This window comes from Micromys minutus (genome assembly GCF_963924665.1).
Source record: "Micromys minutus genome assembly, chromosome: 1".
Taxonomy (NCBI): Eukaryota; Metazoa; Chordata; class Mammalia; order Rodentia; family Muridae; genus Micromys; species Micromys minutus.
The window spans coordinates 116,127,667-116,153,505 of record NC_137969.1 but is presented as its reverse complement, the minus strand read 5'-3'; the positions used below and the strand labels follow the sequence as shown (position 1 = coordinate 116,153,505).

Here is a 25,839-nt window from a genome sequence, read left to right as displayed (position 1 = left end):
TTGGTGTCCCCCCCCCCTTTTTTTTTGTGAAAGTTGAGTTGAATCAGAAGAGAGATCAACCTGCTGACCATGTGCCTGCAGGCATGCTAGAGATTACTTTTTGCTCCCGACAATGGAACACACTGGAATCATAAAGGAAGGCATTTCCAGAATCTGGTCTTTTTCTCTCAGAAGGTCCCAAACCACTTCTACCTTGATAACCTATTGTAGCCATTCTGGAACCTTTTGCCTTATACTGCTAACTCCAGTATAGAAGGGGACCAGTGAGACACTAGAGGGTCTTTAGTGACTGAGGCATTATTGTTCTCTGGAAACAGGTGTATGGTGCTATAGCATGCACCAGCTTGTGAGTTTATTTGGTGTGTGTTACTTTGTTGGTTTGGCTGGTTGAGGACTTTTTAGTTTGTGAGCCTTCAGAGAGTAAACTATTATTCATGAAGCAATTCTACAAAGAAAATGTCAGGAATTCTTTACTTAGCTGTATCCTCTGAGGAAACCTGTGCCTGTACTGGCATGCCTTAATTTCTTTCCTTTTTCTTTTCTCCTAAAGAAGAGTTTTCATCTGATCTTATAGCTTTCAACCTTGTTTTTCCTTCTGTGTGTTTTTATGACATTCCAGTATTGACAAATAGTTGCACAGAATTGTGTCTGGGGGCCATCTAAATATGTCTCTAGATACAGATTTTAGTTTATTCTCTAATATGATTAATACTGTGACCAAAAACTACTTCTGTGGGCAATGGTTTACTATCTCTACAGCCTTCTACTCAAGGGTTTCATATTCAAAGACTAATGCTGGGATTACCCATGTACAACACCACACCCAGGCAAAGGTCACACCTTTTCCAAATATAACCTATTCACATACTTTGAAGAGTGTGGAAATTACCCTACAGACATAAACACAAATTGCATGCATGAGTACCACTCTGGAGTCTGCAGTCAGGGTGTAGTTTATGAGAGAAGAATAAAAAGAAAGAAATGAAGGGAGGGAAGGAGGGAAGGAGTGAGAAAGAGAGGGAGGGCTTTCTGTAACTGAAGTAGAGTCTGAAGCCTCAGGGAACTGAAGCTACCTGCATGTTCCAGGATGTGCCCACAGGTCCTGCTACAGTTGCCATGGAGAGCTGGAGCTATGTGTCCATCTGCAGGCCACGTGCTGGCTCTGTAACATCATTACCATACACTGAAAACTGACTTGGTAACTGGCGTGCTACTGTGCCGTCATGTTCCCAGGGCTGAGTGAGGTACTCAGATGGACTGGTACTGCTTGCTCTCTCTCCAGCTCCAACTTGGTCAGAGGACCCTGCTTTATGCTCTTGTGTGGCCATGTCTTAGATTAGCACTATTTTTTTTTACAATCGTAATTAGATTTTATTGACACCTCACCTGTAAAATCCTGTTAGTATCTCTATGGGGACAAAGTTCTGCTCTATCATTCGTAATGACTGTCCCTAGTGCTGAATTAAGCACCAAGCCCTTAGTATCTGCAAATTAATAAGGAATACTGTTGTTATAATAAACATAGGCTATTGTGTTGCCATGGCCACAGGCATCTGTAGTTTGATGGATAAATGGCTCTGGCCTGAATTTGGAATGTAGGCTCAAGAGCCCCCATGAGCAGGGGCTATTTTTCATGTTCCCCTGAGAATCCCAGTCTGTTCTGTACCAAAGGATCCTAATGACCATGTGCAATTACTAAGAAAATAGTTGAAAAGTGGATTTTTAATAATAAAATGGAGGCTGGTCATATTTATTAATTTCTATCAAAACATAGATAAATAGCAAGCATTATTTTTTTAAAATTCATTCAATTTATGTGCTTTAAAGGAAATGGCATAAGACAAGAATCCTAGAAACTAACTTGGTGTTGTATAATGATAGAGGAATCTACATAAATGTTATTCAAACATGCAGCCCAACCCCTCCAATGCTTTTCTTTTTCTCTACAATATGGGAAGGTCTGAGATTACATTTACATCTGATCTGAAGTGGTGATATAGCTTGGTGAACCTAGATCTGTTTACTTAGAGTTATTAAATAAATGCTATAAACATTTATGAAGCATTAACTATGTATCCAGGCACTCTGTGGGATGCTGGGAATGTGAGGTTAAATTAAATAAGAGAAAAATCAGGTATTGGGGTAAGTTGTGAAGAAGGGAGAACCCTCTGAAATGTATTGCCAACACACAAATATTAATATGACCCAAATAGATGCTAAAAACTGACCCAGGGTGCTGGACAAAATCACTAGAAGTCTAAATCTTTCAGCACTCACTCACTGACAGTAATGTCACAGTACTAAAATGGAACATTTGATATTTAAATAGTGCAAAACATTCAATAATTCATAGTTCCTCAGTGGTCAGACAAGATAAATACATAATAAGTGCCCAACTCACTCCTACTGTCTTTATGGGAACAGTTCTGAGTCCAACACTCCAGGGAAGAGTTCCCTGTTAGAACAGACTTGAAGCTCTGTTCATAACATTAACTTAAATCACTATGCAGGAATTCTCCTTGCATCCACCCCCGGTCCTACCAGACTGCCGTTGCTATCGATCCCCATTAATGGTTTGGTGATTAAGTAGGATAAATTGCCTATGAATGTGAAGCAGTCCAAAGTACCCCCAGGAGCACAGCTGAATATTTTCTCTCAAACATTGTGTGTGCTGGTGCAATTTCTCAACCCAGTGTGTACTGTCACAATAGTCACCTCCGCCACACTGTGAATGCCCTATCATGAGCACCTTGTTCCACCTGACTCAATTTCCACAGTTTTATCTTCTCAATTATTTTTTCCATTTGCACCAAAGTCCATCCCTCTTATGGCCCACTTCCTAGGGTCTCGGTGAGACCCCTATTAATGGTTCAACATCTATTAGCACGCAAGTTTCATGGTCACCAATCCCTGAAAGCCCCAATCTACCTCTCTCAAACCCTTCACCTCACTCCCAACCCTGTCCAGGCTGACTTGCCTCTAGAACCAGCATTTCTCAACTATAGCTTCAGTAATCACTTGAAGATCTTCGGGATTTAGGGCACAGGACACATCACTAAGCAACATTCCAAAAGCAATGTACCTAGAAGTACCTAGAAGCTCTTTATCCTGCATACAAGAGCAGACCAAGAGAACAGTGAGGCAGTTAAAAATCAGTCAGGCAAAGGCACTAGAATAGTTTTTACTTAAGGGGAGTGACCACATATTACATAGATGACATAATACATAGCTGGGAGAAAATCGAGCTTTGGGTAAATCATGTCATTCCTCACACATCCTGGGTGGTTACATAAAGTTCACGGCTGTCTTTCTGCAGTTACAACCCCCTGATTAAATTTAAAATGTGAATTTTTAAAATAAAAGGTTTTCTTAGCCCTTCTACATATTTCTTCAGTTTCATTTATCTTTATCAGTTTCTCTGCTGGACTCTATTTTTTTTCTCTCTCTCTATTACAGCTTTATTTTTTAAAAAGAGGAATACATATACAGATTTTTAAAGGCATTTCGGCATAAAACTATTTGAATATTTTTTGTCAGTACTTAATTCTTTTAGAGGTTTGATAGCATGCACTGAAATCCCACTAGTTACCATAGCATGAAGTACATGTAGGACAGAACGTAGCATAGAAACAGTTCTTGGTGAGTATAGATTGAGCATAATGGTCTTTGAATACCAAAAATTGCCACAAGGCTATATTATTAGCTCTTGGATTATTAGTGGTTTAAAGTCCAGGTGTACCACACTCTGAGAGGGTGCTATACATTTTTTTTTTTCCTGAGAAGGAGTGAGGCTTTCTCTTTTTTCTTTTTTCTTTCTTTCTTTCTTTTTTTTTTTTTTGGCCTTTGTTTTTCTTGAGCTTCATATGGCCTGTGAGTTGTTTCTGGGGTGTTCAGAGCTTTCTGGGGTTAGTATCCAATTATCAGTGACTGCATATTATGTCTGTTCTTTTGTTACCTCACACAGGATGATATTCTCTAGATGCATCATTTTCTTAGGATTTTAATAAAGTCATTGTTTTTGATAGCTGAGTAAATGTGTAAATGTACCACAATTTTTGTATCCATTCATCTACTGAAGGACATCTGGGTTCTTTCCAGCTTCTGGCTATTATAAATAGGACTGCTATGACGTTGTGGTGCATGTGTCTTTGTTGTATGTTGGAGCTTCTCTGGGGTATATGCTCAGAGTGGAATACCTGGGTCTTCAGGTAGTACTATGTCCAATTCTCTGAGGAACTGCCAGGCTGATTTCCAGAGTGGTTGTACCAGTTTACAACCCCACCAACAATGGAGAAGTGTTCCTTTTTCTCCACATCCTCGACAGCATCTGCTGCCATCTGAGTTTTTGATCTTAGCCAATCTGACTGGTGTGAGGAGAAGTCTCAGGGTTGTTTTGATTTTCTGCTGGACTCTTAAATGCTGGCTATACATTACTATACTATATATACTATACTATTCTATACTGTACTATACTGTACTATAGTATACTGTACTACACTATACTATACTATACTAACTTTCTTTCCTCCCTTTGCAATGTGTATTCTTAGGCCTATATAATCCTCAAATCCAAATGTACTCCGATTTTCCTTTCCAGATTCACACACTGTGCTGGTCATTTCTGCTATCATTTCCAATTCACTATCAGCCCCCTGATCGGCACCTCTGTTCCCAGTCATGTCCCAGGTGTGCTATTACCTAATATACAATGGATGGGGCTTCTATAAACACAATTCCCATCTTTGAGCCACACATGTCCCAAATGATATCTGTTGCTCTCATCCACCCTGAACGTGGGTTTTGTCTTCATAGATAAAGTATTGTATAGGTGAAAATGAGAACTGGTGGGTGGGGGTGCAGGGGCAGCTTGGTTCCATGGGCTAAGATTACTGGAAGAATTTAACCAGAGGACAAAGATCTGGGTATATATTTAACAGAAGTAGAAAATATTGCTGCTTCACTATTGTTTAGATGCACATCAAAAAATCCAGATCCAAAGCAATGTTCTGGAAAACAGAAAACAACACAGATTCATGTTTGGGAAATGTTTGGAGAGTGGCAGGTCTAACTCCAATAGTCTGATAGAAATGGTTCTTCCATCAGCTCTTAGATAGCAAACTGCCCCATTGCCACAGACCTAGCAATAGAGGCTCTTCCCAGTTCACACTGTGTACGAGATCATTGAAGAGGTCTGGAATGGGAGAAACGAGGAAGGGGAAAACATCCTGTGTGGTTTGAGGTTCTAAATTGACATAATAGGGAGCTCACTGAGCCCAACTGAGTAATCTCGATATAACTAGGTTAAGCTTCACAGCAGCATATGGAAATAGCTCAAAATAACATTCGAGATTAATTAATGGTATGTTAAAACATAGTTATAGTTATGTGTCTGTATTTGCAGGCCAGTGGCTTGTAAAATGTAGACCTACCATGAGTATAAACACCTAAGTGGGGGAGCTTAAAGACTTTCTGTTCCTGAATTAGGATGATACTAATTCTACTATTTACAGAGTTGAATTTTTTAAGTGGAGTCTTGGGTTCTATTAGTTTTGAATGTCGAATTTAATAAGTCATTATTTTTGTTTACAGAACAAATAACATACTGAGATGATGCCACAGGTCCATAAGGAACTCACTCTGCAATTTTCAGAAATCTTTAATTAATTCCTAAAGTAAGTGTGTGGCAGCATTCAGTTCACTTGCACTGAGGATACATTCTGCATCTCTCTTACTTTTAATCTTAAGAAAACAGTTATGTCAGGGTGGTTATTAATCCAACTTGACTGGATTTAGAATCATTAGGAGACATTTTCGGCCCCACCCTAGATGAGGTGTCATTATCCCATGGGGGAGATCCAAAATAGAATAAAGTGGCAGAAGAACTCCAGCTCAGTTGAGCACGGGTCTGCTTCTCGCTTTACTTCCCACTGCTGAAGTGCTGGGACTGGCTACTAGGCCATCCCTGTTGTGGTGGCCTTTGTTCCCAGGCCATGAGCCAGAGAAAACCCTTCGTCCTCCTCCACGTTTCTTCTTGTCACATATTTAGCCTCATAACACAAAAGTAACTAATATTGTCAGAAATTCTAAGACATGTTCTTCAGAAAACCCCTTTTATTCCTTCAAGGGAGATGCTTTGACTTATGGGAACTTTTTAAGAGGAGAAAATAGAGTACTTGCCCCTTACCTTCACACCAAGGATTGAAGAGAATGTATGTGTCTGTTTCAGGGTCTCTTGGAGTACGCAGGATACCGTAGGGTGTCCAGACTGCAACATACATGCGGAATTTTCCCACAATGCATTCGGGGGAAGACTGAACGGAAAGCCGCACAGACCTGTCGTCATTCATGATCACCTTGGCCCCCCACTTTCCGCTTGGCAGCTCTGTCACTATAGGCACTGGGATGTAGGTGCCCTTGTTCTCCTGAGGATAGCGACCTGTGAGGCAAAGGAAGGACCAAGAATGAAAAGGTTTCTCACACCTCTTGTTCCAAGTCTAATCATGAGGCAGAAGGAGGAAAATGCTATTAGACTTGTAGTTTTTGAGTGGTTATGAATTTCACCTCTGCTGCCAAGTGATGGGATAATAACCAATTTTCCTAATTTCTTCAGGGCTCAGATTTACCATGACTACTAAAAAATTTACAACGATAACACATTTTGGGAAGATTTTGTTGTTGATTCATAGTTCAGCTCATTGTCTATTGCTGATCATATAATAGTGCAGGCTGGCTAATTTACTTAAGAAGAAAAGAAGCTTCCGTTTGGCCACACCAATGACCTCTGGCTGCAGAATCCTGACACAGGTTTGGGCATCACAAGGATGCTCTTTTTCTCTTGTTATGAAGTCACTAGCGTTTAATCTTAAGGGTAATCATTAATGATCCTATCTAATCCGAACTGCTCACAAAGGCTCCCACACTCAGAGTAGGTTTCAACTCTTGCAGTATCTCATAATGTAGATTAAATGTTAACATGCATTTGGAAGGGTACAAACTGTATTTAAACCACACCATTGGTTAGGTAATGAGTGCAAACAAGATGAAGAAATATCAATTTTGGTGGAAAACCCAGTTTATACAGTACCTTGTGCTATCAGGGTCTAGAATATGTTTTTCTTGTTCTACATTTATGGTTTACACTTTCAGGCTATTCATGTGCAGCCTTTTGTACATTCAATTCAAGCAAGTATTCTCTGCCAGCCCACTGGTACCACAGGCTACGCTCCACAGTTCTCCTGGGAAGTGAGCTAAGTTTGAATCTTAGCTCTGCTGCTTTTCACCCTGGCAACCTCCATGTTTACAACTTTCTTTCCTCTTATCTTCATCTCCATCGATAAATGGGGACGATCATGATGATACTAATGAGTTCACAGGGAGACAAAATGAACTAATGCATTAAAATGCTTTATACAAAGTGACATTACCCTGCATTTTACTTATTCTCCATTTGCTTGTTTATATGTTTGGTTGGTTGTTGTTGTTGTTGTTGCCTGGTAGGATCTCACTAAGTCTCTTAGAATGCTTTTGAATTTGATTTATAGCCCAGAATAGCCTCAAGCTTACAAATGTCCTGCATTAATGTCTCTTGAGTAATTAGGACCCTGGGCTCATACAACCAGAACCAGGTCTATGTAAAACCCTTTGTGCATAATTAATCATGTATAACAAATATCTTAAAATCTTAAACTGTTATTTTAACTAAAGATGAAACAGGAGGTCATTTTGTAATCTCTCCAGGCTCATCATAGTTTATGCATAAGCTATCTTAATGCATACGTTAGTTTCTCTTATTACTTCTATTTCTGGGTCAAATTCTTATTGCATAGTCTTTAACCTGAAAATGAAATTTCCTCTGATTTCCTAAGATATACATAGAAAGTTAACTTCACATCATTCTTTAACCCCTGGGCCTATAACTTAATTTACTATATAATCTGCAGGAAAGATCAACTTCATAGTTGTTTTAAGTTTGAGAAAGAATCTCTCTTTTCTTGACTTGTAGAAAGATACAAATCTAGTAAGTTTGTAAATTATTTGTGTTGTAAGCAGATAAAAATCTTCAGTAGTCAAGTTTATTCACTTCAATTGTGGTACAGGCTACCTACAAGCAATTCCACAAACACAGCTAACCATGGCTTGTCTAGTAACCAGGGTCTGAAGAGAATCCTTAGATAGGGATATATCCAAGCACTCAAAAAGAAGTAGTTGCCTAGGTTACTGTTGTATAATTCTGAAAAGTTGCTTAATGTTACTGAAAACAATAATTTATAAAGGAGAGATTTTACAAGGGAGAAGTTTTTTTTTTTTGTTTTTTTTTGTTTTTTTGTTTTTCGTTTTTGTCTCAGGAGTATCAGTTAAACATAGTTCAGTAAAGTACCACATATACTGATCATAATTCAATAAAGATTTATACATGATTCTTTGCCAAAAAAACAATCTGAGCATTGCAGATTTTCTCTAAACAGGAGATGCTCTTGGGGATACACTGGCTCTGTCTCCAAGGAGTTCTTGCATCAACCTACTCTCAAGAGTGTGTTTATTCCAATTCATTCTTGTTTGCCTCCCATTTTCCTCTCCAGTCTTTATTTTCCTATGCAACCCTCTTCCCTGTGCATGCTGGGACTGTGGGGTAAAGTTGTTCTCCTCTCCAAAGGTCTTGATGCTCTCCAGAAACACCATCACTGTCTTTCAACTTAGTGTGAACATTAAAGGCACTCACTTCAGGTAGGTGTGATCTGTAATTCAGTTATTAAAGTGTTTCCAGAAACTGATGTCACCAAATTTCAGTCTATATTTGAAATGTATGGCATTTAAAGGTGTACCCACTTCTGCAATAGTGGTACAATGATTACAAGGGTTACCAACTTCTTTCTGATTAAATTCAAGACACACTCCATGGGAGGGAATATATGCTTATAAACCTGGCTGAAAACTCATGCTGAGAAAAATTGTGGGCTATAGTGGAGAACTGAGTATTGTTGTAGATCTAAATTTCCATAATGCCAAGCTTCTCTTTTAAATGTCTCTGCTTTTACCCATAGATAAGTATTGTCCACGGCCTTAATCAGAGAAATCTCTCTTATCAGTGAACATAGTGGTTATTGCAGAGAATCATGAATGAACAAGGTAGGGGCTGAGAACAAGTGATAGATGTCTTAACTCCCTCCAAGGCTCAGGGAGCACTGTGAAAGAGCGAAGCTTCCATAGGAGAAAGTTTTGAAATGTCATTTTTGGAGAAGCCAAGTCATAGGCATTACAATCACTAAATCACAGCAATTTGTGGTGGTGAGCTAGAAGTATGAACCAAAGGGACGAGACGACAGAGCTGGCAGAGAGCAAGGCACAGGAGTTTTGATTTGATGCAGATTTGCTTTGGTTTTTAAAGTGTTGGGTGCAAAATGGAGAAGGCTGGGCAGCCCTGTTGACCTGGTAAGTCACATGGTGCAAATCAAAATTTGAAAACGAATCAGGAACGGGCAATGATTACATGACTTCCAACAGGAGGCCAAAAACAACCCCCAATTTGCAGGTCTTTTCCTTTCCACTACACAGAAAAAGCTGATTATTAATGTGAGACCTGGCATGTCAACAGGACCTCAGGGTTTTGTCAGCAGCCCCATTACACCATGTTTAATTCTGAGTGTAATGATTTCAGTGACAGCACTGGGGCAGGGTTTTCCATGATCGAACTGTGAAGGAGGAAGCTGTGGCAGAGTAGTAATTCATTGCACTAAATAGCCCTTCTCGCCCTCAGAAGGAAGCACGTTCTAGAGACCACCATCGGGCCAAGCTTGGAACATCCATCTATCAACACACACGACTGTCAACAGTCAGGCCTACGTGTGAAACACAGCTGGACCCAGGTGCTTTTTATGCGTATGTTTCCTGGCAGTGTAGACTTGCTCATGTAGAAACTGTTCTTCCCCAAACTGCACAGTTTATGTTAAAGGAAAATGAGAGCAAGAAAAAGAGAAGCAAGAAACAGGGGATCCTGCAAATAATCTTCATTTTGTATTTAACAATGCTGATTCTGTTTTTACAGCTAGACTACTAAACAGAAGCAGGGGTTATAATTACCAATAGCATTCTTTACCACCCACTTCAAATTGGTGCTATCTTTTCAAGACATCTAAAAATGAGCATATGTTTAAGCGTTGGCTTCCTTTGTGCATTATTATATTATTAGTATATATAGTCATTGCCCACAAAACAGAAGAGAATGGAGTTCATTACATTTCATATTATACTGTGTACTTTGGCCACACCCTCCACCATATCCTATCTATTGCCTACTCTTGATCTGTCTCTCATATCCCTCTGCTTTCCTCTAGCCCCAAATAAAATTCCTATTATGCTTTTATATCACACATGCATTCTTCTGCAAATTTTCACCAAGTCTAGAAAACACCTGTCAATCACTGGCTTCTCTAATGTTGGGAATGAAATCAGTAACTCAGGGCACACACATTCTTGCAATCTCTCTGACATGTTACCACTAAGACTGTTCTATTATGTTGGATTTGGTGAATGTATATGTTTATCCATATGAGTCTTTTTTAACTATAAGAAAAGTCCAGGCAAAATCCTAGTTTTTTGATGTCTACTTAAACATCCATTTCTCCTATTAAACTGAACTATGAGGTGTTCTTACCATCTGTGGAAAAGCTGTAAAATACCTCAATACTTCACACTAAGTATGGCCCCATAAATGTCACTGGGACTTGGCTGAATCTCACCTTTGAAGAACACTGCAGGGAGTGTGGAAACTCTGGAATGTGGTGTCTACCTCAAGCCAGCAATCCATTGCAAACCAGCTGCACATGAACCACAGATTCATAGTCTTTTCCCCTTTAAGACCTGGTTTCTGTTCATATACAAGCACGTTTTTGGCTGACCTCTTCTACCTCCATGCAGACCCACTTTCTAAAAAGGGTCATCTCTAAAGAACTCAATAGTGCATCCATTCTCTAGCTAGAAAGCTGAGTTTCATGAAGCTAATTCATTTTCCCATCAAATTTGTTTATTTTGCCCAAGACACATCTTTCACATTTTAAATAATAAATCTACCCCATATAGGCTCTAGAAGTCTTACTGTGACAGCATGAGGCATGTGCCAGACTGGAAGTCTGAATCTTATAGTCTTGTAAAGGGAAATAAACTAACAGCCTCAAATCCATCAGGGAGTTCTGAAGGACCAGGATGTTGTAGGTCTTTAAATAGTAATTAGATTCCAGGTTAGCCACCATGAAGACAAGACACTACTACCAGAAAAGAAGTAATTAATAAAATACAGAAGCTACAGCTGGTAACAACCAAGAGGAGGGAGTCACATTGTTTAAAGTTTGGGCATACGTCTTGGTGTTAGGATACATGCTTAGCATAGATACAGTTCCTGTGTTCTGTCCAGTACCAGATGAAGTTTGGCTCAGTTGGCAAAGTGTGTGTGTGATATGAGCATGAATTCAGTCCCCATAACCCACTCAATAACATACCTAAAACATAATAGTGCGTAATTGTCATCCCTGAACTGTGGAAGTAGACAGGTAGATCACCCAGGGTTCACTGACCAACCAACCTCCGCTACTTGGTGAGCTTCAAGCTGTGAGAGACCAACCCTGCCTAAATATGAAGTAGAAAGTGGTTCCTTAACTATATTTCTTTTCAAGGTCTTCTAAGTGACTGAGTCTTCTTTTGAAGTAAGATATAATCTTGTGAAATGTCGCCTGAACCAGCATGGTTCCAAGACCCTGCTGGGATAATGAGAAAGACAAAGGGATAACCCAGAAGAGGTGGTGGCTAATGATGTCACTGACATCTAAGAAAAGTCTCCAGAAGAAATGGTTTGGGGCATAATAATAAAGGTAGATGTGATGGCATAGTATTTTATTTCTAATGCACACCAGCCAACCTGTAGGTGTGTGGGTGCAGACACAGTTATCCACTGGCCTCCTTTTGTGTATACATACATGTACCCAGACCTTCCAACAATGCCTTCTCCATTGTGATGGGCAGAAACCTCTGAATCCACATATCCTTCTCTTTTCCAGCTGGTTATGTCAGATATTTTGTCAAGAAAGCAAACTCACACAGTGGACAAAGTAGGGAAGAGTATTCCTGCCCACGGCAAATAAAAATGCAGTACATATGGGGAAAGAAAGAAATGAAGATTCTGTGGCAAAGTAGTCAGCTGACCTGAAAAGGTAAGGACTCTGGGGACCTTTGACCATGTATAAAGACAGTTGGGCTGTATCCTTTGGAAGGGCTGGCAATGGGACTCCCCAAAGCATTGAAATACATTCTATGGTCTAACTGAGGCTGGATAAAAAGTTAGGAGAATTGTCATGACATGGGAAGAGGAGCTGAGGAGAAGAGAACAGAGCTCTGAATCCTGGTTTCTAATCTGCTTTTTCCCCTGGAAAGGGCTGGGAATTTCAGGCACCAGTGATGAAATAAAATATTGCCTCCTGAGGTAGTCCGTTTTTCTATAGACATCTCAAACAAGGATGTCAAACATAGTAAATGAACCGTGCTTACATGGGATCTGCAACCTCAAGTTCTGAGCACTCCTCCTCATTCCTAAGCCTGGACAATTCCCTTTATACATACTTCTTACAGCATTACTTACAAAAAAGAAATGTTCACAAAATGAAACCTGGACCCCTCCCTCGCAGTGCTTGCAGCCTACTCACTCACAATCCCGGGGTTACAGAGTCCAACTGCCTTCTCTATGGCTGTGTGCCTCATACCTGTGAATACCTGGAACATTATAGGCACTTAAGTAGAATATGGAGTCCTCATCTACACTTAGCTTTACTTCCTTCTTCTTTCTCTAAGTACCCTTCCCTCTGTTAATTCTTGTGCTTAGGATCTACATTAAAGATGTCTTTTAATAAACTCCCCCTCTGATCCTTACTTGCTCATCCTGGAATGCTTTTCTCTATTAAAATTCTGTATGGATCCTACCTTCAACTGAATAAAGAGAACCCCATTAGTCTTTATTCTTTAGCCATATCTCTTTATGTGGTTCTCAACCTGTGGGTCATGACCCCCTCAGTTGGTCAAATGACTCTTTCACAGTGGTCAACGCAGACCATTGGAAAACAAACATTTACATTAAGATTCACAATAACAAAGTTACAGTTATGACATAGCAACACAAATAATTTTAGGGTTGGGATCACACAACATGAGGAACTGTATTAAAGGGTCACAGCATTAGGAAGATTGAAAACCATGGCTCTAAGGGAATTTTTTTTCTAAGAGAAATGAGAACTTCAGGTGTCGGGGGCAGAGGGTAGGGAATGGAGCTGTGCTTCTGTCCATGTTGCTGGTGACACAGTGAGACTCTGCTGCAGACAGATTCCTGCAGGATGGAGTAACTAGAGGAGACAAGATTGTAGGCATGGAAGCAACATGCAGGCAGTACATGTAGATGTCTTCAGAGTGGCTGCAGCTGGCTCTGGAGGGAACTGATCTGAAATGGGCACTTGATCTGAAACTGATGCTGGTATTGAGTGAGGGCAACAAAGCCAAAGCTTACCCCTGGTCAGCATATCATTCTCAATCAAAGACATTTTAAGTGCCTACAATGTTCTTGGTGCTCATGGGTACTATGCACACAGCCATAGAGAAGGCAGTCAGGCCCTGGAGCCCTAAAACTGGGAAAGAATGGATCTGCAAACATTGACCTACACATTGCATCATAAGTCTGCTCCAAACACTTGGTGTGGTTAAACTCAGTGCAAAGTTACTGATAGAGAAGTTGGTTTTCGGGAAATTACCTTAAACACACTTATGTCTTATTTGAAAGAAAGTACAATATTTTTCTTACTTAAAAAAAAAAAAGACCCAGCTATACCACTCCTGGGCATATACCCAAAAGATACTCCAACATATAACAAAAACACATGCCCCATCAGCAGCCTTATTAATAATAGCCAGAAACTGGAAAGAACCCAGATGTTGTTCAGCAGAGAAATGGATACAGAAATTGTGGTACATATATACAATGGAGTACCACTCAGCTATTCAAAACAATGACTTCATGAAATTCCTAGGCAAATGGAAGGAACTTGAAGTTGTCATTCTTAGTGAGGTAACCCAATCACAAAAGAATACATATAGTATGCACTCACTGATAAGCAGATACTAGCCCAGAAAGCTTGGAATACCCAAGAAACAATTCACAGACCTAATAAAGCTCAAAAGGAAGGAAGGTCAGAATGTGGATACCTCAATCCTTCTTAGAAGTGAGAACAAAATACTCACAGGAGGAAGTACAAAGACAAACACAGGATCAGGGACTAAAGAAAACATCATCTAGAGACTGCCTCACCTGTGGATCCATCCCTTATGCAGCCACCAAACCCAAGCACTATTGTTGATTCCAAGGAGTACTTACTGGCAGGAACCTGATATGGATGCTTCCTCAGAGGATCTGCCAGAGCCTTACTGATACTGATAAGGATCCTTGCAGCTAACCATCAGACTGAGCACAGGGAGCACAATGGAGGAGGTAGAGAAAGGATTAAAGGAGCTGAAAGAATCTGAAACCCCACGGGAAGAACAACATTATAAACCAACCAAACCCTTCAGTGCTCCTAGGCCCTAAAACACCAACCAATGAGCACACATGGAGAGACCCATGGCTCCAGTGCATATGTAGCACAGTTTAGCATTGTCTGGCATCAATGGGAGACGAGACCTTTGGTCCAGTGAAGGCTCCTTTTTCCAATGTAGGGGAATGCCAAGGAGCTCAGGTGGGCATGAGTGGTTGGGAATGGGAGCATCTTCATGGAAGCAATGAGAGGTGGAGGGGGATGGGAGGGGAGGAAGGGGAATAACATTTGAAACACAAATATAAAGAGTATTCAATAAAGATGATTTTAAAAAGAAGAAAGATTCAGCAGAAAAGTCCTCCAGTTTAGACAAAGTTGCCTACAGAGCAGAACACCACAGAGTAGATTTGATTCTAAGAAACAAGGAGGGGTTTAGAACAATTTGAATTCCGGGTCCCTGCCATCTATGCAGGAGCGAAAACTACTTGTCACATGTCATAAGGACTCCCAGAGCCATCACCTGCACCAGGCCCCCACCTCTCTGCTTGGTTTCATAGGAAACCACATCTTCAGGTCCTTTTGTTTTCTGCTTGTACACAGCACATCTGTCCTTTTTCTAACTTTGAAGCAAGATGCTAAGTTTCCCTTATGGCTGTTTCTTACTTGCTGGTCCTATGGCTCCTGCTGACAGCTCCAGAGTCTGACAAATCCCCCTTGTCCAGGTGATCTAGTTCCAGATGTAAAGGCTGATTCTATTCGCTAATTCCTGGGTGGATTTGTTATGTCCCCTGTTTGAATTTGATTGTCCCCTGACCTGTGTTCCATGAAACTTCTGCTGCTGATATCTTAAGTATTTGTTTCACACTCTACACCTCACCTCCCTTTAGATCTGCTTCAAACATTCTATGAATTTTCTATATATAGATAGTCAAGGCCCAGGAAACTGGTGACGCTACAGAGTCAACTCCTCCAGCCACCGTTCTGTTTCAAACGGACTCAGATTCAAATTATGAGCTGTAATCTGATAACTATCTGACTAGTATCTTCTGCCTACAGAATTCCAATTATAGGTGAAAACAGCTGAAACCACTGGGAAGAGCATTCCAGCACCCAAGCACTGTACTATTTCCCCATTATCACAGAACAAGCGACATTACAACAGCAAAGGAAACTCCCAAAACTCATGGTGTTTTCTTGCTGTTGTCTGGCGTTTTTGTTTGCTTTGCTTTGCTTTTTTTTTTTTTTTTTTTTTTTATTAATGTCCGAGCATAACCACATGGAAGCAAAGAGGTGCCTGCTAATTCAGCCTGAGCTGGGGACTCCCTCAATTCAATTCATAGCATATTTATTTTGTGCCATGTGTTCTGGGCACACAACAAACCTCAGCAGGGTTCTAGGTACTGAGAATATGGTAACATCAACTGATAGGGCCATAGAGAGTGTAGTATATAAAGAGTAAACAGACAATAAATAAGCAAAGGTATGCTATGTCACAGATGAACCCATAAAGAATAAACAGAGTGGTGTACGGGACAAAGAGTGACAGGAAGGCACTAACTTGATGAAAGCAGGACATTTGAACAGCAGCATGAAAATGGGAAGATAACAAGCCAAATAAACATTGGGGAAAATAGTGTTGCTGTGAGCACAATGGCCCAGATGAAGAAGGTACTCTGCGTGGAGTAGAGGAAAGTATGGGTAGAGAGGTCCCAGGGCCTTCTAGGCCAGCGTTTAGTTTTTATCATGATTGAAAAGTTGGCTTAAGTTGTTTAAAATGATCACTTGGGTTGGTGCGTGAAGATGGTGGGAAGGCAATAGAGATTGCTGTGAACATCACTTGACCTCTAATTGTATTCTGACACTGCAGACTAGTAATGAAAGTTCTGCCAAAAGAAGAGACATTGGAGAGAACGCTGAATGTTTATAGCTGCAGGAAAGGCCATTTAGACACAATGGTTATACTATGAGATGAAAGCTGTTTTTCATATCTTGGAAGGAAGCGGGCATTAGCAATATGGAAACTCACTTGGGTGGTACGGGGCATTAATGCTGTGGCCAGAAGCTCACCTGCTTTGCCAATGTCTGTAGAGTAGCCTGCAGCATCTCCTGGGATGGGTTCATGGTGTGAGGTTTTGCATATCTGTTAAATGCCACAATCTTTTAGATTCTATGGAGGTATAGGAAAAAGTCACAGGTCTAACTTACTGTTTCTTATTTGATTCCATGAGTATGAACCGAGCTGTATACATAGACATTCCTCTCATGTGGTCCCAGCTGGAAGGCAGGTATTTCAACCAAAAAAAATATCATTCCCATATTTCTTTCTTTCTCCCCTCTCACACTGGCCTCCAGAAATTCAAGGGATAAGAGAAATGGAGCAAACTTTATATGGATATACCAATCCCGAGTATGTCCTAAACAGTCTGCAAAGGTTCATGTAGTGGTATGGAATAGGATGCATTGTGTCTGTTGTATGAGCAGAATGCAGCTTGTAGGTCTTAAGACTAAAGCTCATTTAATTTAAGTCACAGTGGCTGAGTTGAAAAGTGAACGACCATTAACCAGCAAGAATAACATCAAAGGCTTGGCAAATAAACTTGTCTGAATGCAGCAAGCCAAACTTATGGCATTTTAGCCAAAATAGTCAATTCTTGTTAATATTTTATGGCAACAGCAACAGGAACAAGTGAATCACTGCCAACACTGACAACAATTATTCATCTTTGCCATGCAATGTGGATGTGCAATATACACAAGCAAGTGTTAAGTGAGTTTCCACTGCTACAGACTCAACCAATTATGGGCAGAACAAATATAAACATTAAAAGACCAAGAGACCCTTCTCCAGGGTCTAGCCCAGACCCAGTTTGCTTGTCCCCAACTCATTGGACCCTCTGATGCCACAACCACCTCTCCACCCAGTCATATTCTATATATCCTTCTCTAGGCTCTATCCCAGTGAGTTTGCCTGGTCGTTGGCTATTTGAAGCCTCCCCAACTGCCTATACCTACTGTGAGTCACTTATCCAGTGCTGATCCTAGTCTGCCCACCTCAACTGCACCACAGCCAACCTCTAGGCTTTTATCGACCCCTAGCCCAAAGGCTTCTCCCATATCACATCCAACCTCCATACATAAGAAGGTCCCATACATTCTTCTGGATCTAGCCTGGGGAGGCTGTCTGGTTGTTTCATCCACACATCCTCCCCGCTCCCAAATCTACCCCCTTTACTCCAGGTTTGGACAAGAACACACATCTTTCCCACCAGCCGAGTCCTTTGTGCCCCTGACTTTATTTCACTTAATCCATTTATAACCTGTAATGTTGCTACCGTTGTGGATAATAATGTAAATAGCCAATATGCTGGATGTCTGACATGAGGCCCCTGTGAAAGAGTTGTTAACATAGTCTCAATTCTGCTCCAAAGCTTCTCTGGCCACATCAGACCCAGAACTAACAAAAGAAATTTACATGGCTGGATCTCATTGCAAAAACACAAACAATATGAAAGATCAAGCCACCATCTACTCTGTAAAACCTATCAGTCCTATGGAAATGCTTACTGTGGTGCAGTAAGAATGCAGTGGCGACATAAATACCTTGACAATAACCAATGACTCTCCAAATGCAGTTGGTCCCTAGGCATAAAGAAGGCAATGGCTTTGGAGATCTCTGACATTTGAGGATGCTGACATCTTAATGCAAGCCCTTTCTTTAAAGAGCCCTCAGATGGTTTTTGAGTGAGTATTTATGGATACTTAGTTGCTTAATATGGATATTCAAAGATATTTCAAGAGTTGTTCATTGCTTATTTTTAAGTATATCATACAAAGGACAGTGCCTAACACTGATCTTTGTAAATAACATAGCTACAGGAGAGATGATTACCATGCATACAAGCAGTGGCATCCTACACTGGACCAGTAGAACTTGTGGAGGGATGCCTTGAGAAGATTACAATTGTTCTAGATATCATCCTAAAAACCTTTCTTCCCTTTGGTCTCTTTTTACCTACTGACTTTCCCAAGGTCTGCTTGAATATAATTCATTGATGAGTATTTTTGAAAAGATGATTTGATAAATTCATGAATGACATGTCTGCTCATCAAGTTGTTTGACAAAAATGGCACAGTAAGGGAATTTTGTCCAAACACCCACTGCCATGCTTTGCTCATAGGCAATAATATCTTAATATCTTCAGGGAATAATGTGCCATAGCAGAATCTTACTCATCACATGGCACCGAGTTTCTGACCTTTATTCCCATCATGTGGACTCTGCTTTACTGAGACATTTCCTGATCTAAGGCCCAGGGTCCTGATTGAAATACAGCAATGTATTTCTAAAGTTTCTTCTCAAGAAGAAGAGACTATCTATCAGATAATCATTAGGGTTTCCTCATGCATTCAAATATTATTGTGTTAGTTAGTTGTTTATTTATTGTTATTATTATTATTATTATTATTATTATTATTATTATTATTATTATTATTATTATTATTAATAAACCTAGCCATATCTAAGAACAAGGAACCGGAATCGAGAAAGTACCCCTACCAATTTGTCTGTAGGCTAGTCTGTAAGGCACATTCCTGATTATGATTGATGTGAAAGGGCCCAGCCCACTTTGGGTGGTGCCATTCTTGAGCAGGTATATAAAGAAGCATACTGAACAAGACAGGAGGATTGAAGCACTGCATCACATTCCTTCGAGGCTTCTGTTTTCATTCCTACCTTCGATAACAGACTGTGACAACAAATAATCTCTGTCTTCCCCAAACTGATTTTGCTCATGATGCTTTATCAGCAACAGCAACTGCAATTAGCATGATTATTATACTTCACATGAAAACAATACATATTTGCTGTTTTGGGTCCTATGCTTCAGATAATTTGGGATGATCGCAGCAACAGAATGATAACATGAGCACAAAGAGCACCTGGACCACTGTGAAGATCCCAAATGTTCTCAGGTGGAGCTATGATTGAATGTTAACCATGGTAAGTTTGGCTATGAAACTAGAAAAACTTTAAGGATTAAAGCATTATGGAGGTTGAGATACAGGACTTGCCACAGGCATGGTACAGGAGTAAAAACCACACTGTAGCCAGAGATATATTGTGATGTCCTGGAAGAAGGTACATGTGGACTCATATCCTGCTCTCTCTATACTAGTTTTTACCGTAAAGAAGGGGAACTTGAGGATTCGGGCAGGGCAAACACAAAACAAGCCTGACATATGGTGTCATGAAATAAGGAATTAAGAGTGTTGAGGTCAGTTAGAACTGGCAGCATCTAGGATTGGATATCAACTTAAGGAATGGTAATAACAGATGTAAGTAACTCAGTAAAATGGAAATATCAAGAATTCATACCGATGCACACTCACTGTCCTATTATTAGACATTTTTTGACTAAGCAAGTGAAATAGTTTGCTTTCTGGTATAGTACTTTTTAATTGCACAGAGAACAAAGAGTCACTTTTAAACAGATGAGCTCACCAGCTACCACTGTGCTGGCCCCTATGATCTGGCTAAAAACTTTCCACATTGTAATCCTCACAGGTATCAACTTATAAACATTGTGGGAAGATTATACAGCTTATATTAGCTATTTTTCTGTTGCTGTAGTACAATACCACGACCAAAGGCAGATTAAGGAAGAGAGAGTTTATCTGGCTCATGGTTCTAGAGAGATAAGAGTCCAACGTGGTAGAATGGCAACCTGGCAGCCAGAAGAAAGCATCAGAGTAAGAACAGGAAGCCGAGAGATCTCATCTTTAGCAACATAACAGCAAATGTCAATCAGAGATAACAAACAGGAATTAGTGGGAGGCTCTAAGTTCTCAAAGCTCATTCCAGTGGCATACTTCCTCCAGCAAGCCAGCACCTCCCTCCCCAAACCTTCCCAATCAGTCTGCCACTTGAAAATTGAGTGTCCAATATCTGGACCTATTAGGGACACTCCTCACTCAAACTACAATATACCTATCCTAAATTGGTTTCAAATCTAAGAGAATTAAAGAAACTAGACACAAAGTATGACGTAAATGACTTATGGGATCCTGGGTTTGATCAGGTCTCCATGATGTAAAGGACATTATTAAAACAATGGTGAAACTCAAATAAGTTTTGAAACTAATGCAATTACATGAAACGCATGGTAATGTCATGATCTCCATGCTCATGTAGGAGAGTGCTTATGTCTGAAGCAAAACATAAAAAAACCCAAGAAAACAAACAAAATGCTAAAATCCAGGGATGGCAGGATATGAGCTTAATGTCTCAGATGGTTCTGGGATAAAAACAGAATTTCACATTTTATCTTACAAATTTTCTACAAAATGAAATTTGCTTCAGAATTAACAAAATGTTGTGCAACAAAACAGTTACATATGTGCATGCATATTCATTGTTCAATTATTATAGACATTCATGTCCTTCATTGTTTCCAACTCTCAGGGATACAACTCTAAATTTCTTAGGATAAATAACACTTGAGCTCTATCTAGTACTTGAGTTCTAGTCTTCCAGAAGAACAGTTTTGAGGGATACCCACCTTATCATCTGACCTCAGGCATCACCATGTCTCAACCAGAAGACATGAGGAGACTCTTTCTTAAGAGACATCATCTCTGAAAGAACTCTAGTTCACTATTAGGAGTGGATAAGATAGCACCCAGTGAGGAATTAGCCGGAGAACACAGACCATACCCAGGAGCTGAAGAATCAATGTGTGAGTGTTAACTTATCAATTCTGCCTAACAGAGATGACTGATCACCCACAATTTGGGATCGTCATTAAATCTGGCAGAAATTAGGTTTGAGGGGAATCCCGTTTTGGTTTTCGAGGTTTATTACCTTGTGCCTACATCCCAACCAATCTGGCTGTGGATTTTTCTCGTTTCAAAATTTTATCTGGAAGTCTACAAACATAAGTGCGGTTTTTGTGAATCATCTTTATTTTTAAAATTTGGCTAACACTCAACTCAAGTGTCTTTGACATGTTTAAAGCAATTTGTTTCACAAATAGAAGAGTTAGGGAAGATTGAGATGGTTGAGATGAGATCCTGGAGGCAATGTGTCATTTCCTCTCCCTCAGGAGTACGTTGCATGAATAAGAAAGCTGTTGGATGGAAAATGCCATCCTTGCTGTCCCCATCACCTTGTTTTCTGTCACTTTAGTCACAGAAACATTTTTTCATAGCTTTTTTGAAATTAATTGTTTCAGAATATTAAAAGCTTTTGTCTATCTGGCCACTAACTTTCTGTTCAACCTAGAGGGAACTGTCAACTTAATTTTAAGGTGTGCAGTATCACGTGTGGCTTTTGCTGTGGGGAGCCAGTTATGAGACTGGAAAAGAACGGTATGCTTCTTTTCTATTTTCCAAAGACAAGGAAACAGAACTTAAAATAGCATCAGCTCTTATGATGGTGCAAACGGAAAGTCCAGTGCCTCTATTGCAGGGGATGAGAGCTTTGTGAAGATGAATGTACCCTCTCTCCTCCCAAATAAAGTCCTGCTAATGTCTTTCTCTGCAGGACACTCATTCCCACAATGAGAAGTATCATACACTTTGCTACCAGACTGCAGGAAAGGACAGACATCCCATTCCTCCATACCTATCTTTATCAGCTTGGCTACTGTAGCAAGATACTATAGCCTTGGGTGACTTGAACTACTGAGGGATATTTCTCATACTCCTGGGAGCTGAGATATTGAAGATCAAGGTGCTGGGACATTCAGTTCCCAGTGAGGATCAGCTTCCTGATTCATGGCATTTTCTCTTTATGTCCTTGTGTGATTGGCAAAGAAATAAAATATGCATGTTTGAGCTTGTCCTTTTTTGAGTAGGGCACTGACCTTATTCAGGAGTACTCCACCCTCATGATATCATCTTCAAAAGCACCATGTCTTAGTCAGGGTTTCTATTCCTGAACAAACATTATGACCAAGAAGCAAGTAGGGAGGAAAGGATTTATTCACCTTACACTTCCACATTGCTGTTCATCACCAAAGGAAGTCATCTCTGGAACTCAAGCAGGTGAGGAACCAGGAGCTGATACAGAGGTCATGGAGAGTTGTTACTTACTGGCTTGCGTCCCTTGGCTTGCCTAGCTTGCGTTCTTATAGAACGCAGGACTACCAGCCCAGGGATGGCACCACCCACAATGGGCACTTCCACCCTTGATTACTAACTGAGAAAATGCTTTACAGCTGGATCTCACAGAAGCATTTTCTCTAAGAGAGGCTCCTTTCTCTGTGATAACTCTAGCTTGTGTAAGTTGACACACAAAACCAGCCAGTATACCTCATCTCCAAATGCCATCACACCGGAGGATAGAATATCAATATAGGAGTTGGAGGGGACACATACACTTAGTCCATAATCTATCTCATCTTTTATCTCCAAACCCTTTCTTGATCTCACACTAAAGATCTCCAATTTATTACCTTGCCTGAACTCTAATTAGTCTGAGCCTATCACATGACATGGTGTTTCCCCCTTTGGTGAGAAACCATGGGAAATCAAAGAGTGATCATTGGCTCATCCCAGTATTCCTGGCTAGACAATAGACTTGACATCTGAAAAGATCCTTGAAGAAGACAGTGTTTACAGAATGTGGAGAAGCCTGTGTTCTCCTTACATCCTTTATAGTGAATACAACCATACTATGGCAGGTTAGGAGCTTAAAGTAGTCTTGTCTACAAAATATAAACATCAAATCAGAGTCAGTACAATTACTCTTGTAGATATTAAAAGGTTAGGAATATGTCAAACTTTTGCCACTATTGTCAGCTGACATCAACTTCGTTGGAATGAGTTGGGGGATGACATGTGAAGACATTCATTTGCAAGGGAAGGCTGGGCCAGAAGAAGTTTGGGGCTTGAACTGCTCTGCAAGATCCATGCAATTTTTTATAAGTAGTAGTTTTTGACCTATGGATTGAGGAACCAGGGGTTGCATATCAGATATCCTACATATCATATATTTACACTAGGATTTCTAACAGTAACAAAATGGTAATTATAAATTAACAATGAAATTATTTTATCACTGGGGTCACCATAACATGAAAAACTTTCACAGCATTAGGAAGGTTGAAGACCACTGATTTAGAGGCTAGAACAATAATATGTCTAGATCTCTAGATATCTATATGCCATTGCATAGCCTCCTGTAGCTGGACTATACCTATAGTGACTGGGCCCATTTATCCCCTTGTTGCTTCGTTTCTGGTAGTTCCTACTAGTGAAGCACATTTTTCCTGTAGGTTATCTTTTAAGTTTTCTACTAGCTCCACCCAGAATCTTGAGTATCTATAGCAACCTGCATACCCCGAGTATCTCAGACAGGTGTAGAGAAAGGCTTCTCTGTCTATTAGCAGAAGGCAGAACTGACAGGAGCTCAGCCCTCTTGTCTCTACAGTGAAGAGGTGGGAAAGGATGCATATTTTGTGTCCATTGGTTGGTGGATTTGTTTCCTAGCTCCATTCCGAATGCTCAGAATGCCAGTCCTTCTAGGCAGATTTTTTTCTCCCTCTCTGTTTTAATCTTGAACGAGCATCTCAGCTTTACCTGACCTCTGATGAATGCAGCTACCATGGAATTCTAAGGCCAACCAATGGCTCCTGATGTTTTCTCTCATAGAAATGGAGTTTCTTTACAATTTTGAAATGTGCCCACATTGTTCACTATCGTAAGATTCTCTCTTGCCTCACACCAATCCCCTGCCACATTCCTGTAGATTTCTCATAATTTTCTCATAACATTTTCTCTGATTCCAAACTCATATATCCTGGGACAATTATTTTAATTATTTTATAAGCCAGCATTTGCCACACCCATCCTAGAATCTCTCTCTTTATGTCTTGGATTCTGACCCGCTCAGTTCTGTCAGACCCTCATTGGGTGCAGACAATTTCTAGATATGCAAAGTAAGTAGGAAAAAGAAAGCTATTATAATTTTGTATAGTATATATAATTTTTTAATAAAACAAGTATTATGTTGTTATTTCACAAAATGTGGTAACATCACCTTTACCCATAAGCAACTATAGGTATTAAAGTATTTATAGAAACATGCTTATCGGAGTGGCCAATCCTAGTGATTCATCAGACAGTTGACTCTGGATACTCTCCTCTTTCAACTCCTCTCTTCTGCCTTGACTACAGCCTCAACTGTCAGCATCATCATTCTAGCCAAACTGACTCATGGTACCCAATCCTTTCTGCTCTTTGTGCCAGATCTCTACACTTTTCACTCTGTCTCTCCGTATTTCCTCATGTAGGTCTTAGGTTTTTAGGATGCTGCTCTCTCCAAAGCAACAGCCAGTCATCTGAAAGAGCCAGTTTGAGTAAACGTATGATCAAAAGGACTAGCTACCATCACAGGGCATTCTCTTTGAATTGAAGCTGCTGTCGATACATCTCCATCCAGAAGCATAGTCACAATGGATGAACCCAGCCTGCTCTTCTCGGAGCACTTTCTGTTTCGTCAAATACATAGCTGAATCCCTACCTGAACAGAGACTAGGCATATGACAACAGCTACTAAAGTTAAGACTCATGAACATAATTTCCAATTTCCATTTAAATGAATGCTTGAGATTAAGTACTTGATTTTATTATAACTCATTATCATTTTACATATCTTCTCCAGAAAACTCGATTTTGAAAATATGTTTTCTTTTACAGCACCAAGCATGAAATTATGATATTTCTAGATGGGCTGTCTATCTCTCATTTCTAGATCCTTCCCACAGGCACTTTGGTGAGTCTGTAGAAGAAACAGGTCCTAGTAAAATCTCTTTATCTCCTGTCTCCACAAAGGTCTGCACATTTTATTGAGCTGATTTGAAATGTTCTTGGAAACTAATGGTGACTTAATTGAATTTGATCATGTTAATACGATTCTGATCATTTAATAAAAGAATTTTTCTAGGTTTGCTTTAGACTCTAACACAATGAAATGGATGTTTGGGGAGGATAATAATGTGTTGTGTGGAGGATTCAGATGTCCCAGCCCATTACCAAGAATCAGAAAGTAAGTTACCAATCAAGTAACAACAGCAGACTAGCTCAATTGTGGAGACTTCATTCTTGAAGGCTGTTCAGAATTGACCCCCATCTCTGTGCTTGGAGAGAGAGTGGTGCCTAAGTGGTGAATATAGAAAGGAGATTTAGTCCATGAAGGAATCTGTTTCTATTAGAAACTGGTGAGCATTGGAGAACAAGTGCTTTGGCTTTCAGAAAAAAATCCCTTCACACCTAGAGT

General features: G+C 40.1%; 1 protein-coding gene across 1 annotated transcript in view; it reads right to left on the bottom strand.

Annotated features, from left to right (window-relative positions):
• Positions 1-25,839, bottom strand: part of F13A1 (coagulation factor XIII A chain) — a 172,159-nt gene that overhangs the window by 114,290 nt on the left and 32,030 nt on the right. The window contains exon 4 of the mRNA XM_080920897.1: positions 6,185-6,436. Within this exon, the coding sequence (XP_080777023.1) occupies positions 6,185-6,436 (252 nt within the window). The remainder of the gene's footprint in view (positions 1-6,184; positions 6,437-25,839) is intronic.